The 13,306-nt window shown below is 35.2% G+C and overlaps 1 protein-coding gene across 1 annotated transcript in view; it reads right to left on the bottom strand.

Moving 5' to 3' along the window:
* Positions 1-12,892: 12,892 nt before the first annotated feature.
* The window catches only part of LOC142345112 (uncharacterized), a 5,126-nt gene continuing 4,712 nt past the window's right edge, over positions 12,893-13,306 (bottom strand). Inside the window, exon 3 of the mRNA XM_075397197.1 lies at positions 12,893-12,904. Coding sequence (XP_075253312.1) covers positions 12,893-12,904 — 12 coding nt within the window. The remainder of the gene's footprint in view (positions 12,905-13,306) is intronic.

Below are 13,306 nucleotides of genomic sequence, written 5' to 3'. Positions count from 1 at the left end.
GCATCTCCAGCCTAATTTATGTTGTGTTTCAATCTCTTATTTCTTTGTGTTGTTTTTTTAAAAAATGTAAATATATTCCAATTTTTCTGTCATGGGGGAAATGTGATACATATGAGTACCTATATATATATCGAAATCTGTATGTGTACTTAATTATCAATCTATCCTCTATTTTATATTCATATCATAAATATATCATAACTAAGGTTATGACTTTTTATTATTCACGTATAAATTTTTTCCCGCTAGTCTACTAAATTATTTCATAGTTTGTTCACAGTATTTTATAATAAGTAATCATAATCTCATTTATCATTCTGAATTCAAGTTGCTCTGCAAACGCTTCTAATTTACGCAAGCCAAATTCTAGCCTGGATTTGCTCCGCAATTCCAATAAGTAAAATTAGTAACGCACTCTAATTTTTGTATTCGCTCCGCGATTCCGATATACTTTTGAGATAGTGTATTTGCAACACTATTGCAACTCTGTTTGCTAAGCTCAAATATAACATGGCGCAGTCAGCACTAAAGGACAGTGGCAAATCTCCACTCGGAATTCAACCCTTCTGGGAAAAGGCAACCCTCGAGCCCCCACTTCGATGGGAATATTGGAAGACGCAGCTCAAACTTGCAATCCTTGCTCGTTAAGGAATTGAAGTGGATCTACTATTAGCCGATCCCACGAAAAATGTTATTCTGCCTCCTGAACCAGTTTATGAAGACGCAGTTGAAAACCCGACAGCGCAGTCGGAGCGAGACCGACGCACCCGTAATGAACAGGCAAAAACAGCATGGAAGAATAATTGTCAACGCATTGTAGGCATACTATGCGGAGATATACCGTGGAAACTCTGCGACCGAAAAGCATCATCATTGATGTACTTGAGTCTGGGAACAGAAGGGTGCGAGTATTCAATTCAAAAAATTCGACTAATAATCTGGATAAAATTTCAACAAGAAATCTTTGGGATGTTTTGAACACAACCTTCACCCGAATTCATAACATCACTTTCGATCGATATCTCTTTCTTACACGGAAACAGCAAAAGGGAGAACCAATTGAGAAATTTTATGGTCATCTCAAAGAACTTTCGGAGAATTGTGATTTAGGAGAAAAAGGGGATACTATCATCAGAGACGTTTTTATCGCAAACATGCAGAATGAGGATATCCAAAAAGTAAACTTCTGAAAGAAACGGTACAACCTGACAAAGCATTGGCAATAGCAATCAACATCGAAATGGGTACCCTCAATCAACTCAAAATGAATGCAAACAAAACTGAGCTCAATTCAACCGTTAATCAAGTGCAGCGGATGCGCATCGCGAATGCTACCCCTTTCTCTACTATGAACACTACTGCACGGAAGAAGCCCACAACTTGTCACTTTTGTTGAATGAACTGGACTTCAGAGAACGCAATAGATGTCCTGCTCGAGGAAAGAAATGCAATAATTCTGGTATTGAAAATCAATTCGCAAAAGTCTGTCGAAAACCTATAGACCCCAATTCGTACCCAAAACCTAGGCCACGGGTTAATAATGTCGAAAAAGATGACCAAGCTGAGGACGTCAATCAAATTTCGGTTGATTTTGATCCCGATTTGGAATCGAACTATTCATCAGATGAAGATAATTGCGCGGCTGCAGTACCTTTGACGGAATTCACAACTTCTGTGGAAGCAATCAATCTCCCTGTAACGTTCGGAAATGCAGCAACAAATGTCTTGGTGGATTCGGGCAGCGTATGCACAATAATAAACGAATCATTGGCAGCTTCAATTGATTCCCAAGACTCAAATTCTAAGTGGATACCCGAAGCGAATCCCAAACAATTTAAAAATTTCTCCAACGAGCCTATTCATACGCTAGGCATTCTTCAAACTTCAATTAAAAGCAACAAATGGTACGCGAATCCAATAGAAATTCAAGTCGTGACGGATGGTCACCGCCCACTGTTGGGTAGAGATTTGTTTCCTGCTCTCGGACTCTCAATTCAACAGGCAAATAATCAAACGACAATTAACCAGGTAGAACAAGAATACTGTCCAATCAAAAATCAGTTTGCAACTGATTTTCCTGATTTAATCTCCAGAATCGGTGAGTCCAAAGTACATATCGTTCGTTCAAAATTTCATAAAAAATACACCCCATTACACCAAAAAGGCCGTCGTGTTCCTATAAATTTGTTGGACAAAGTATCTGACGAACTGAAAAACCTTTCTGAAAAAGGACATATTGAAAAATTACAAGAAGGTTCCGATAAAAATTTTATATCCCCTATCGTAATTACAGTCAAGAAGGACAAATCCGTAAAGTTAGCTCTCGATTCGAAAATTTTGAACAAATCAATACATAAAAATAAATATCAAATGCCAAATATAGATAGCCTTATCGATTCGATTTCACAGCACATTAATGACTCTAATCAGGGCGAAAACGTTTATTTCTCAACGATTGACTTAAAATACGCATATAGTCAATTAAACTTGCACCCGGCTACCGCACGTCATTGTAATTTCAACATCATTTGTGGCTAAGCAACAGGTAGGAATCGTTTTAAAACAGGATATTATGGTCTTACAGATAAGCCGGCAGAGTTTCAAAAGGCGATGGATTATACATTGGTTGCTTTGTCTAACACATAGTGTTTTCTTGACGATATAATTGTAGTTAGCAAAGGTAGTAAGGAATCGCACCTCAAATACATTTACAATTGTCTGAAAAAACTCGAGGCCGATAGTCTCAGAATTAACTTAAGCAAATGTCACTTCGCAAAGCATCAGATAAATTGGCTTGGCTTCACTTTTTCACAAAGTGGTGTTAAACCTATAGAGTCTAAAACAGCAGCAATTGCGGAAATCAAAGCTCCAAAAACATTGAAACAATTACGGTCATTCTTAGGTAGTGTCCATCATTTAAGTAAATTTATTCCTAATCTTGCCAAAATATGCCACCCTCTTCGGCCGTTATTAAAGAAAAGCGAGAAAATGATCTGAAATGAAAATCATCACAAACATTTCGAGCATATCAAAACTGTCATTGCGAATGCTACAGAAAATACTCATTTTAACCCGCCCCTGGAAAAGCGAATCAAATGCGACGCATCTCGCCATGGTTTAGGCGCTGCGCTTGAGCAATTAGATTGTGAAGGGTGGAAAACGGTAGCTTTTGCATCTCGATTTCTTAATAGCAATGAAGAATGTTATAGTATAAATAAACTGGAATGGCTTGGGGTGGTTTGGGCTATTGAATATTTTAAATATTATCTTTTTGGGAAGAACTTTACTTCTCTTGACAGATCATAGAGCCCTTCTTTCAGTCTTAAAATCTCACCGTTCCAATAAAACTTATAATAGTAGATTAACAAGATGGGTCGATCGTCTGTAACCCTTTGATTTTAATATAGAGCATATTCCTGGCACTAGAATGGGTTTAGTTGATTATATTTCGCGCCAACCAAATCAAAAAGCAAAAAGCATCACTCAATATGATGAGGAATTTATGGTAGCAACAATTTCCCGCATTCGCGACGCAATTACATCTTTATTTAGTCATTCAAATAAAATTCCTTTCCAGAGGCGGCACACAAACAGTAAATACAAATTACAAGTAACCAAGACGCGCGTCCACTCTTGCAAACCTGCTAAAAGTAGCACGCATAATTCAAATGCCTCAAATAATTCACTCACTATTCGAGCACAAGTAAATAATTACAATCAAAAATTCATTTCTCGCTTTAATTGCCACGCGAATCACTTGCTCAAATCTGATACTGCACTCGCATCGCGAATCCAGTCACAAAATTCTCATTGTAATTCAGTAGCAAATTCAAAACAACAAATACTCCATATCAAATTGTCAGTAACTGAGGCATCACAAAGTAATCCACCCACTTCGCCACAAACTACAAGAGTGACATTCCGCACCCAATCCACCCCAATACCAACTACAATTGCCGGGCCCAGTAACACCCAAGCCTCATCATCAACCGAAGAATACGACATCGAGCTATCCCGGGAGGAGATCTTTCAGAATAATCTCAATCAGTTACTCACAAAATCATTTCTGGAAGTTCTCACCAGCAAGGACGCGGTGCTGATAGAGATTCGAGACTGTCATCCAGGATGATGAGGCCCGTTGCAAAGAAGTTAACCCGTACATCCACTCCTTTTGGAAGAATCTGCACGTCAAATCCGGCTGTCTTTGTGTGGATCAACCTGTGGCCATCCCGAATTCCATCAAGGAGGCGGTGCTCGAATCAATTCATATGACGCACTCTGGTAGTTGGGGAATGATCTCCCTCTCTCAATACGCATGGTGGCCATACATGCATAGGGGAATTTTAGCAAAGACTTCCGATTGCGCCCCATGTACAGAGATTGGTAAGAATTTAAAACCTATCATACCAAAATCTAAATGACATCCACACAAAGCTTGTCAAGAACCTAACCAAGAAATACAAATTGATTTTGGGGGTCCGATAATTAACGATAAAGATAAAGATATTTACTTCTTAACATGTATTGATCGTTATTCCAAGTACCCGACAGTTAGAATATTTGACAACGCTAATGGGGTAAATGTAGTAAAATTCCTCCGTGATTACGCATATACTCACGGAATCTCGAGAACAATACGTTTAGACCAAGCAACTTGTCTTGTAGGTAAACAAGTTACGAACTACTGTAATGAAAATAATATTAACATTCTCGACGCTCCGGTTGGTGATCATAGAGCTATTGGATTGGTAGAGCGAATGATACAAACAATAAAAAGACGTTTATCTTGCTTGAAAGCTGAAAATAAAGATACGTTTTCAACATCTAAAGCGATTAAACAAATAGTTTCTGATTTACGACTAACTAAACAGAAAACAACAAAGATTACAACGTTTGAAGCTCATTTCGGCCGTCCTGCAAATACTCCCTTAAGGAACATTAGCACACTTCCATCGAGTCTAAATTTAACTTATGAAAAAATTATTAATCACTATTTAGATGCTGAAACAGTTCCTGCGGATGACTTCCTGGATGAAGCTGGGGGCTCAGTATTGACAGAAGTGATACGGAAATTGAAAAGAACATGTGTCAGGCATCATTAGACGCGGGTCAGCGCTATCGTGACTCGCACAACAAGGAATCCCACTTCAGAACACACCCGCAACTCACGGACCCCATACCGCGAACGGAACACTCTCTTAAGGTCAAGCTAGCACGGAAACTCCCGAATAAAAAGAGAGCAAAGAGACAGTTGGAGGCCTGTATGAAGTCCTCAAACCCGGATCTTTCGTGACGAAGTCGTCACCCACAACAATGATTATCAATGAGCCCGGACGATCCCCAGTAACAGTTCGAGACAGTGATCTGGCTAAATTCGGAACAAAAGCCGAAAGATCGACAAATTTGTGGGTATATGCGCAACGACGTCCCTCGCCATATGAAAAAACGACGGAGTCCAAAATTGCAAAACATAGCAACGATCTCAAAAAGCAAAAGAGGGGCGAAATAAAGATCAGGCACCGTCAACGTGACACTACTTCGGTAGTTTCATCGATAAACTCAAATGTCTCGCGTGCGCTGACAGTACGAAAGCCAAAAAAGCCACAGCTCAAACGCCGTCGTAACATCATCGCAGATGACTTTAACGAGAATGTGACAGATCTCGAACAACCAGTGATCTCAATTGTACCGGCTCCACCTGCACTCACCTCACAAGCTCCGCAAACATCACTCATACCCCCTGCACATGAAGAACCTGCACATGAAGATCAAACCGAAGGCCGCAAGCGTAAACGACCTCAATTCTATGGTTTCACCGATGCGGATATATCCCCAACAAGTTCTTTGGCCTCTTCAAGCTCAGCGAAACCAAAGAAACGTAAAAATAAGAAAGATAAGAAAACTTCAGCGACTGAAAATTCGGTAGTAGCCCTCATTCAAGATGCCGAACAGTCAAGAATCCCGTCACCACCCCGACCCGATTTGCAATCGGGACAAGTTTCACCATCTGATCCCGGAACTAGATACTATGAATATGAGCAAGAACGAAAAATGTCAGTGTGGGATGCGGAGAATGAAATATAATGAGAAATTAGAACTTTGCAAACTCTGATAAACTATAATTTCATCATTTATTTATGTACTTGCCCTGCATTTCCAATTTGCAATGCGTATACCAAACTTAATTTATTTCGTTTGCTGTTTCATTCCAATTTCTAATTAGTTCATGTATTCGCTCCGCGAATCCACTCAAATATGTATGTGCAATTTAATTTATGCTTCTCAACTTGTTCATTTACACATTTTCACTTTACAATGTATCTGTTTTGCAAATCCAACTTTATTCGGATTTTCCAATTTAATGTGCTGTAATTGTCACTTCAATTCCTCATTACAATAATTCATTACATATGCTTTGCATATACACAAGTTTAATCTTATTGTCCTTTAAAGTTAGCATTTGCGACGCCTCTCCAGCCTAATTTATGTTGTGTTTCAATCTCTTAATTCTTTGTGTTGTTTTTTTAAAAAATGTAAATATATTTCAATTTTTCTGTCATGGGGGAAATGTGATACATATGAATACCTATATATATATATATATCAAAATCTGTATGTGTACTTAAATATCAATCTATCCTCTATTTTATTTTCATATCATAAATATATCATAACTAAGGTTATGACTTTTTATTATTCACGTTTAAATATGTTCCCGCTAGTCTAATAAATTATTTCATAGTTTGTTCACAGTACTTTATTATTATAAGTAATCATAATCTCATTTGTCATTCTGAATTCAAGTTGCTCTGCAAACGCTTCTAATTTACGAAAGCCAAATTCTAGCTTGGATTTGCACCGCAATTCCAATAAGTAAAATTAGTAACGCACGCTAATTTTCGTATTCGCTCCGCGATTCCGATATATTTTTGAGATAGTGTATTTGCAACACTATTACAACTCTGTTTGCTCAGCTCAAATACAACAGGGAGATATCGAGGTTTAAACTTTCGAGAAAATAGACTGCTGATAGTTCCGTTGATTTCATTCACTTTTTTCGGAATTTTTGACTAAAATTTTGCCAATTTTGATAAAATTTATTAAAATTTTTCACGGAAAAGTTGTTGATTTTACGTTTAAAGACAATGTACAGACCTTGAAGACATTGTAGGCTATTTTTGTTGATTTTTTTGTCACAAATTCTGGCTCAGAATTTCACAAAATTCAGACTTTTTCATTAAAAACAGCACGAAATAAGTTTCTTTAGTCCACTCTGATTAGATTCGCAGGAAGTGCACACCCAAACACCACTAACACAATCTTTTTGTAGACTGAAAAGGGGGCGAATTCCACTTCAACTTCCGTTCAGAGTGCTCTGTAGAAAAATTTTTGCTCTGAAGAAAAATTTTTGCCGTTTTTTGCTAACTTTATTCGTTGATTATCAAAAACGCAGCATTTACTTTTGATTTCTTAACAAACAAAATATCTAAATCAATAACATTCCAAAAATTAAATATGCCTAATGGACAATCAACTTTAGCAGGACTAGTTCTGTACCATTCTTGGACCGTTACACTCCAAAAACAATTCGGATTGTCATCAGTCGATTTTTTATAAAAAAATTCGATCTTTTTCATATTAATTAAATAACAGAATATTTCAAATCAAAGCTCACTAGTGATAGGTCCTCTCGGCTTCCTAAATAGCTCGAAATTAATTCATCTAGTTGATTGCTTGAAAACTTATGGTCGTTCTGACTTTTAAAATATTTGATTTTTAAATAAAAAATGGCTTATTGAAGTTTGCCTCCATTTTTCGCTTACTTTGGTCACTTTGTAGCTTAGTGTCAGCAATCAAAGAGTGCTCCTTTTTTCTGCTGAATTCAAACTTAGTCTATATTGCGGTTTTACGCCTTAAGTTATGGTGTTCCGGCTTTGATACTACTGGATTTCACAACTTTTTTTCAGTTTTTAGTTATTTCCCCATTTTTAGTGTTTTCTAAAATTGTCAAATTATCACGTTATTGTCAGTTGATATATCACACTTTTCTCGTTCAAAATAGCGCACAATTGATAATATTTAAATCCTTAAAGATATAGATTGTGGTTCTTTACCGACTCGACAATACTTTCTCGAAGAATTGAATTGAATTTTTTAATTTTGTCTTTAACTGTCGTTTGTGCTTTGTCTTTTTAGTTGTATTTAATTTCCTGTACAATGACCCGGTTTGATTGGCTTTCCCTGGAATAGTAGATGAGCCGATGTTCTGATATTAGAAGATAGATAATGGCTTTCATGACTTTGGAAACAATTCTTTTCCAAAATGAAAAAAAAAACATTTCAACTTTGCAATTTTGTTCCTTTTATTGTCTGTTTGTTACCTGGCCTCGTTAATTAAAGGTTCAAGATGACAATATTTTTGTCAGGGGAAGTTGTTAAAAGGGATTGGTGTCACAAAATCTAATGTTTTTAAAGAATTCGTTATGAAATTACTGGCTTCGATACTGGTTTTTCACAAAAAAAAGTAAATTATTTTTTGATTTTTCTCATATTTGACGTTCATTTTGTAGACGTAAGACATGTTCTGGATAATTGCAGGTCTTGAAGGCTTCTTTTGGAAAAATAAAAGAAACTATTCAATACTTTCATTTTGTAATTAATGGCTTTCATATCTTTGGAAATAAATTTTTTTCGATAAAAACAAGTTTTACATAATCTTGCTTTTTTTCTTTTTGTTCTAATTGTTACCTAGTTTCATTAATGAGAGGTCACATAATACATTTCAAAGGAAGGTTTCAAAGGAATTGGTGTCACAAAATCTAATTTTTTAAGAGAATTCGTTATGACTTTACTGGCTTCCACACGGGTTTTTCACAGAAAAAAGTAAATGAAATTTTGATTTTTGTCATATTTGACATTCTTTTTGTAGACGTAAGAAATATTCTGGATAATTGCAGGTCTCAAGGGCTTCGTTTGGAAGAAGGGACGAACCTATTCAACCTTTTCTTTTTGTAATTAATGGCTTTCATGTCCTTGGAAATAAATTTTATTCGAAAAAAAACAAATATTACGTAATTTTGTTTTTTTTCTCTTTTGTCTAATTGTTGCTTTTTTCATTAATGAGCGGCCGCATAATAAAATATAGGTGTTCAACAAAGGTGCAATCGAACATATTTTGGGAGCCAAAGTTTGTCTTTACGGCTTCCAAAGCATTTTCTGGCAAGTTTTCATTGATTTTTTGTTTGCTGTCTGTTTGTTGTTCTTTTTGTAACTACATAAAAAATAGAATACCAAGAATTCTTAATTCCCTTCTATAGAAAAATTGGTAATTGTACAACTATGGGATATTTTACTTGATTCCTAATGGTTTTCATTACTTTGAAACTAATTGTTTTTTTTTTAAATTCAGCGAATTTTCTAAATTTAAAGTTTTTGTTTTTTTTGTCTAATTGTTACCAAGCTTTATTATGAACTGGTGAATAACCATTTTTCTGGTGAACTATCAGTTGATTGATTATTTTCAGTTTTATCTGCCGCTATTTTCACTTTGTTATTAAGTTTTGTTTTTTAAAACGGACATAAATTTTTTGTGGTAATTAATGTTTGTTGTTGTTGTTTGATTTTGCCGTTCGTCTTCACTCGCTTTCTTAATATCGGCGTATCTCATCAATCTAATGCATAATTTTTTACTCCACTGAGTTATTTGCTTTGGAGGCTATCTTTTCGTTCATACACCATTTTTTTTGAAAAATAATTGAATTTTTTGTGTTTTTCTATCTGTTGTTCATTTGGTAGACAATCATGCAAAAATTGTGGATGAGCTGGGTCGGAACTTTATGTGCGATCGCACATTACCGAGCCGCCTTGTTGATTTAATACGAGCAAAAAAGTTGCCTTTTTCATATATTTTTTCTATCCAGTGCAAGTTTCTCTAAATATTATTTGTTAAATAGACTATAGTAAAGTTATGCATATGTCAAAGTACCTTTCACAACGGAAAATAATCAATCAAATATATTTATTGTTTTTTTTTTGGCTGAAAGAAAAATGTATTCTGACAATGCTCATAGCTAACAATCAAGCTAATATTCGCTTCGAGTATATAATTAAGTAACAAATTCTTGTACAGAAGCAGGTTATAAAAAGTTAATCAATTGGCAACGGTCTGAAATTTTTCATTTTTTGGTTTCTTTCCGGTCAAATTGCACAAAAGTTCAGCAAATTTTTGCATTTGTATTCTGTATAATTTTCATGTCATTGCGATCCTAAAAAGTAAGCTTTTAGCCAGACATTATGATGCTCTTTATTGCATCTTCCCTATCATTATGACTCCATGTCTGACCAAAAAATATCTTTCAGGACGCAGGTTCTTGTTTTTAACACAAAGAATGAAAAAAGCTTCTGAAATTGGAAAATGTTAATTTAAAAAAAAGGTGCAAAATTCCAATGCCACAATCGGCCGAAAGTGTAGAAACAATTTGTGGCAACCTCTAGCCCTTCAAAAATTAAAAAAAAAACATTATAAAGAAAAAACAAACAAGACTATTAGAGAAAGAAAGTCAATGTTAGAGATATCATCTCCACGTCTGAAATGAATGAAGTAGGGCTTCAAAAAACACGTCAAATTCAGTTTTTTTTCGGTGTAGATGATTAGAGATTGCTTGCTCAACAACGAACGAAGCTTCTTTAAATGGACTTTTTGGATAATTTTGAGATGTTACAATTTACCAAGATGTAAATAATAAATCTTAGCTACTATTGTACTTGAATTCTAACCGATTATCCAAAGAAACTGAAATAATGAAGAGCAAAATTTCAAATCAATTAAATTAACCAATTTTTACCCAATTTTTTAATAATAACTTGAAAACTTTTTGGAAGATATTCACAGTAATCATATAAAAACGAAACAATAAGAAGGTGAAAGTCAACGTTTTGCCTCACCGTCCCGTGTGAACCTGGGATAAAAATATCTGCATAGCCATGATGCGTGGCGGCCCGGCAATGTGCAACCGCCCATAACGTTCTGACGTTCCGACCCTCTCATCCAAAACTTCTGAAACCACTTTTAAATATATTGTTTTTGACGTTACCATCTTAATTTTAGAGACTTTTTGAAACTGACAGATACAACAAAAAGATTAAGCAGCCGCTTCGAAAAAATTGGAGGGAAAGTATAGGTGTACATATCTGATAGGTTTCTCCAAGCAATAGATGAAGAAGCTGTTTATCATCTTTTCTCAGAGTTTCAATAGCAAGAGAAAGTTCTTATTTTGCAAAAGTTTAACTCAATGCTGAAAGTAGAATTTGTAGAGATGTGTCTCTATACCAAACTGAATTTTTATAAAACTGCTTAACTGCTGAGAAAGTCAAACCTTAAATTATGAAAACAAAGAATTATTGGCAACATTTAAAAGAAATTGTTCAGCCCTCATTTCTGTATATAAAAGCTTCATTGAAATATCATTATCTGAACATTATAAATTGCTCATTTACAAGACAACGAAAAAATTGGGCGCATTTCGAAAGGTTTCGTCGCCATTAAAAAACTAAAATGATAGCGTGTATATTTTTCTTAAGGAGATATTTCTTAAAATAGTCATAAAATGGGTTTTCTTTCATTTCGATCTAATTCACACCATCTTGGTTCTTGGGAGAGATTTTTTTTATAGTGTATCAAAAATAATTAATAAATAAATTTGTTTCTGCGTAATCGCAGCGGAGCAGAGTTAGGCTTTGAGTCTGTATTAACAATAGCCTGTTCTCAGCTATCCTTTTTCTATTATTCCCCACATCTAAGACTGTTCATTAAGTTAGCATGAATGCTCTTTTTTGGTAACCTTGGCCAGTTTTTTTTGCGTCTGAAGATTTCACGGGGTACCATCATTGCAACCAACATTGGTCAGGCTATGGTAAAACTGAAGCTATGGTTAAGTACGAGCTCATCCTCACACAAACAGCTTAACGGAGACAGGGGACTGAACTAATGATCATTGGCGTGTCAATCACACACCTTACCTCTCGGTCGTCACGCCACATCTCGGCCATCACGCCACAAAAATTTGAATTATGACATGAAATCGAGTGGCCATAGACTGCCCCAAATTTTCATGATAACCCTCAAAAACACGCTTTGTGAAAAATAAGAGCACATATATCGTATCTACTGACGATTTTTCAATATTGGCAATTTATATAGCTGGAAGTTAGGGATCTACGAAACTTTGGATAGAATAAATTGAACATCGTAAAATCTGAATGCAACGTTTCAGCAACAATTCAGTTAAAAATTCAATGCATAGCTCGGACTTTATGAAAAATATGAATTCCAACCGACAATTTAGAAATTTGTTTTCAAATACTGGCTTGCTAACGCTACAAAACAAGGATAAAAGATTGAAGGGTAAAAAACAAAGATTTTCAATATCTTAACCGATAAAAATTTTTGGTTAAAACAAAAATCGTTAAAACAAATAATCTTTACACAATCACAGCAATCTCTAAATTTCTTTGAAGCTGAAAATTTGAGCTAGCTTGTGTTGCGTACAAAAGTAATTCATGTGACTGTGATTCAAAAAAATTGAGCGAAAAGTGGCGAACGCAAAGAAAGCAAAATTTGGTTTTGAACATTATGAATTTTTTTGTTATTATTTAGTGACATATCGGCCAAAGAAAACACGTCGATAGCACGGAGTTTTGTCATAAATGCAAGAATGATTCGCAAAGAAAAGTGTTTTAAGGTAGAAAAAATGATGACTTGTCTAGTGCAACCAGAAGAGTAAAAAAATGTGGAACACTTGTCTTGGCTTCTTTTTGTATTCAAATGTTGCAGTTAGTTTGAGAATATATAGACACAGATAAATAAAATTCTAAAATCGTTAGAACTTTTACTTCATTTAATGCTCTATAAACAAAAATAACTGTCAAATTTTTAACCCAGTGGAACCCTAAAAAGCATAATCTTTTCGTGAAGTTCCGTTTCTATTCAACTTAGATCAGGCATACTTCTTCTCTTGGAAATTCTATATTAGAATTTGAGTGATTGTTCTTGGCATTAAATTGCGGGCTGTGCAGTTGCGATTGAAATAACGATTTTTTTGCACAGAAAGAAAACAGCTATTATTTGCAATTTGAAAATTGCCTTTTTAACATGAAAACTCATTAACCGGAGATTGAATTTTAGAAACCTCAAGAACTGCAAGACCATTGATTAAGAAGCTTCATCACTATGAGATTGTTAATCGCTCATTTGATCTTAGTTAAATTTTTATTGACAAAGTAGCGGCACAAACGTCAAAATTCGAAT

The sequence above is a fragment of the Convolutriloba macropyga genome, chromosome 8 (genome assembly GCF_964194025.1).
Source record: "Convolutriloba macropyga chromosome 8, txConMacr16.3, whole genome shotgun sequence".
NCBI classification, from domain to species: domain Eukaryota; kingdom Metazoa; phylum Xenacoelomorpha; order Acoela; family Convolutidae; genus Convolutriloba; species Convolutriloba macropyga.
The sequence above is the reverse complement of the archived record's forward strand: the minus strand, read 5'-3'. Positions and strand labels throughout refer to the sequence as shown.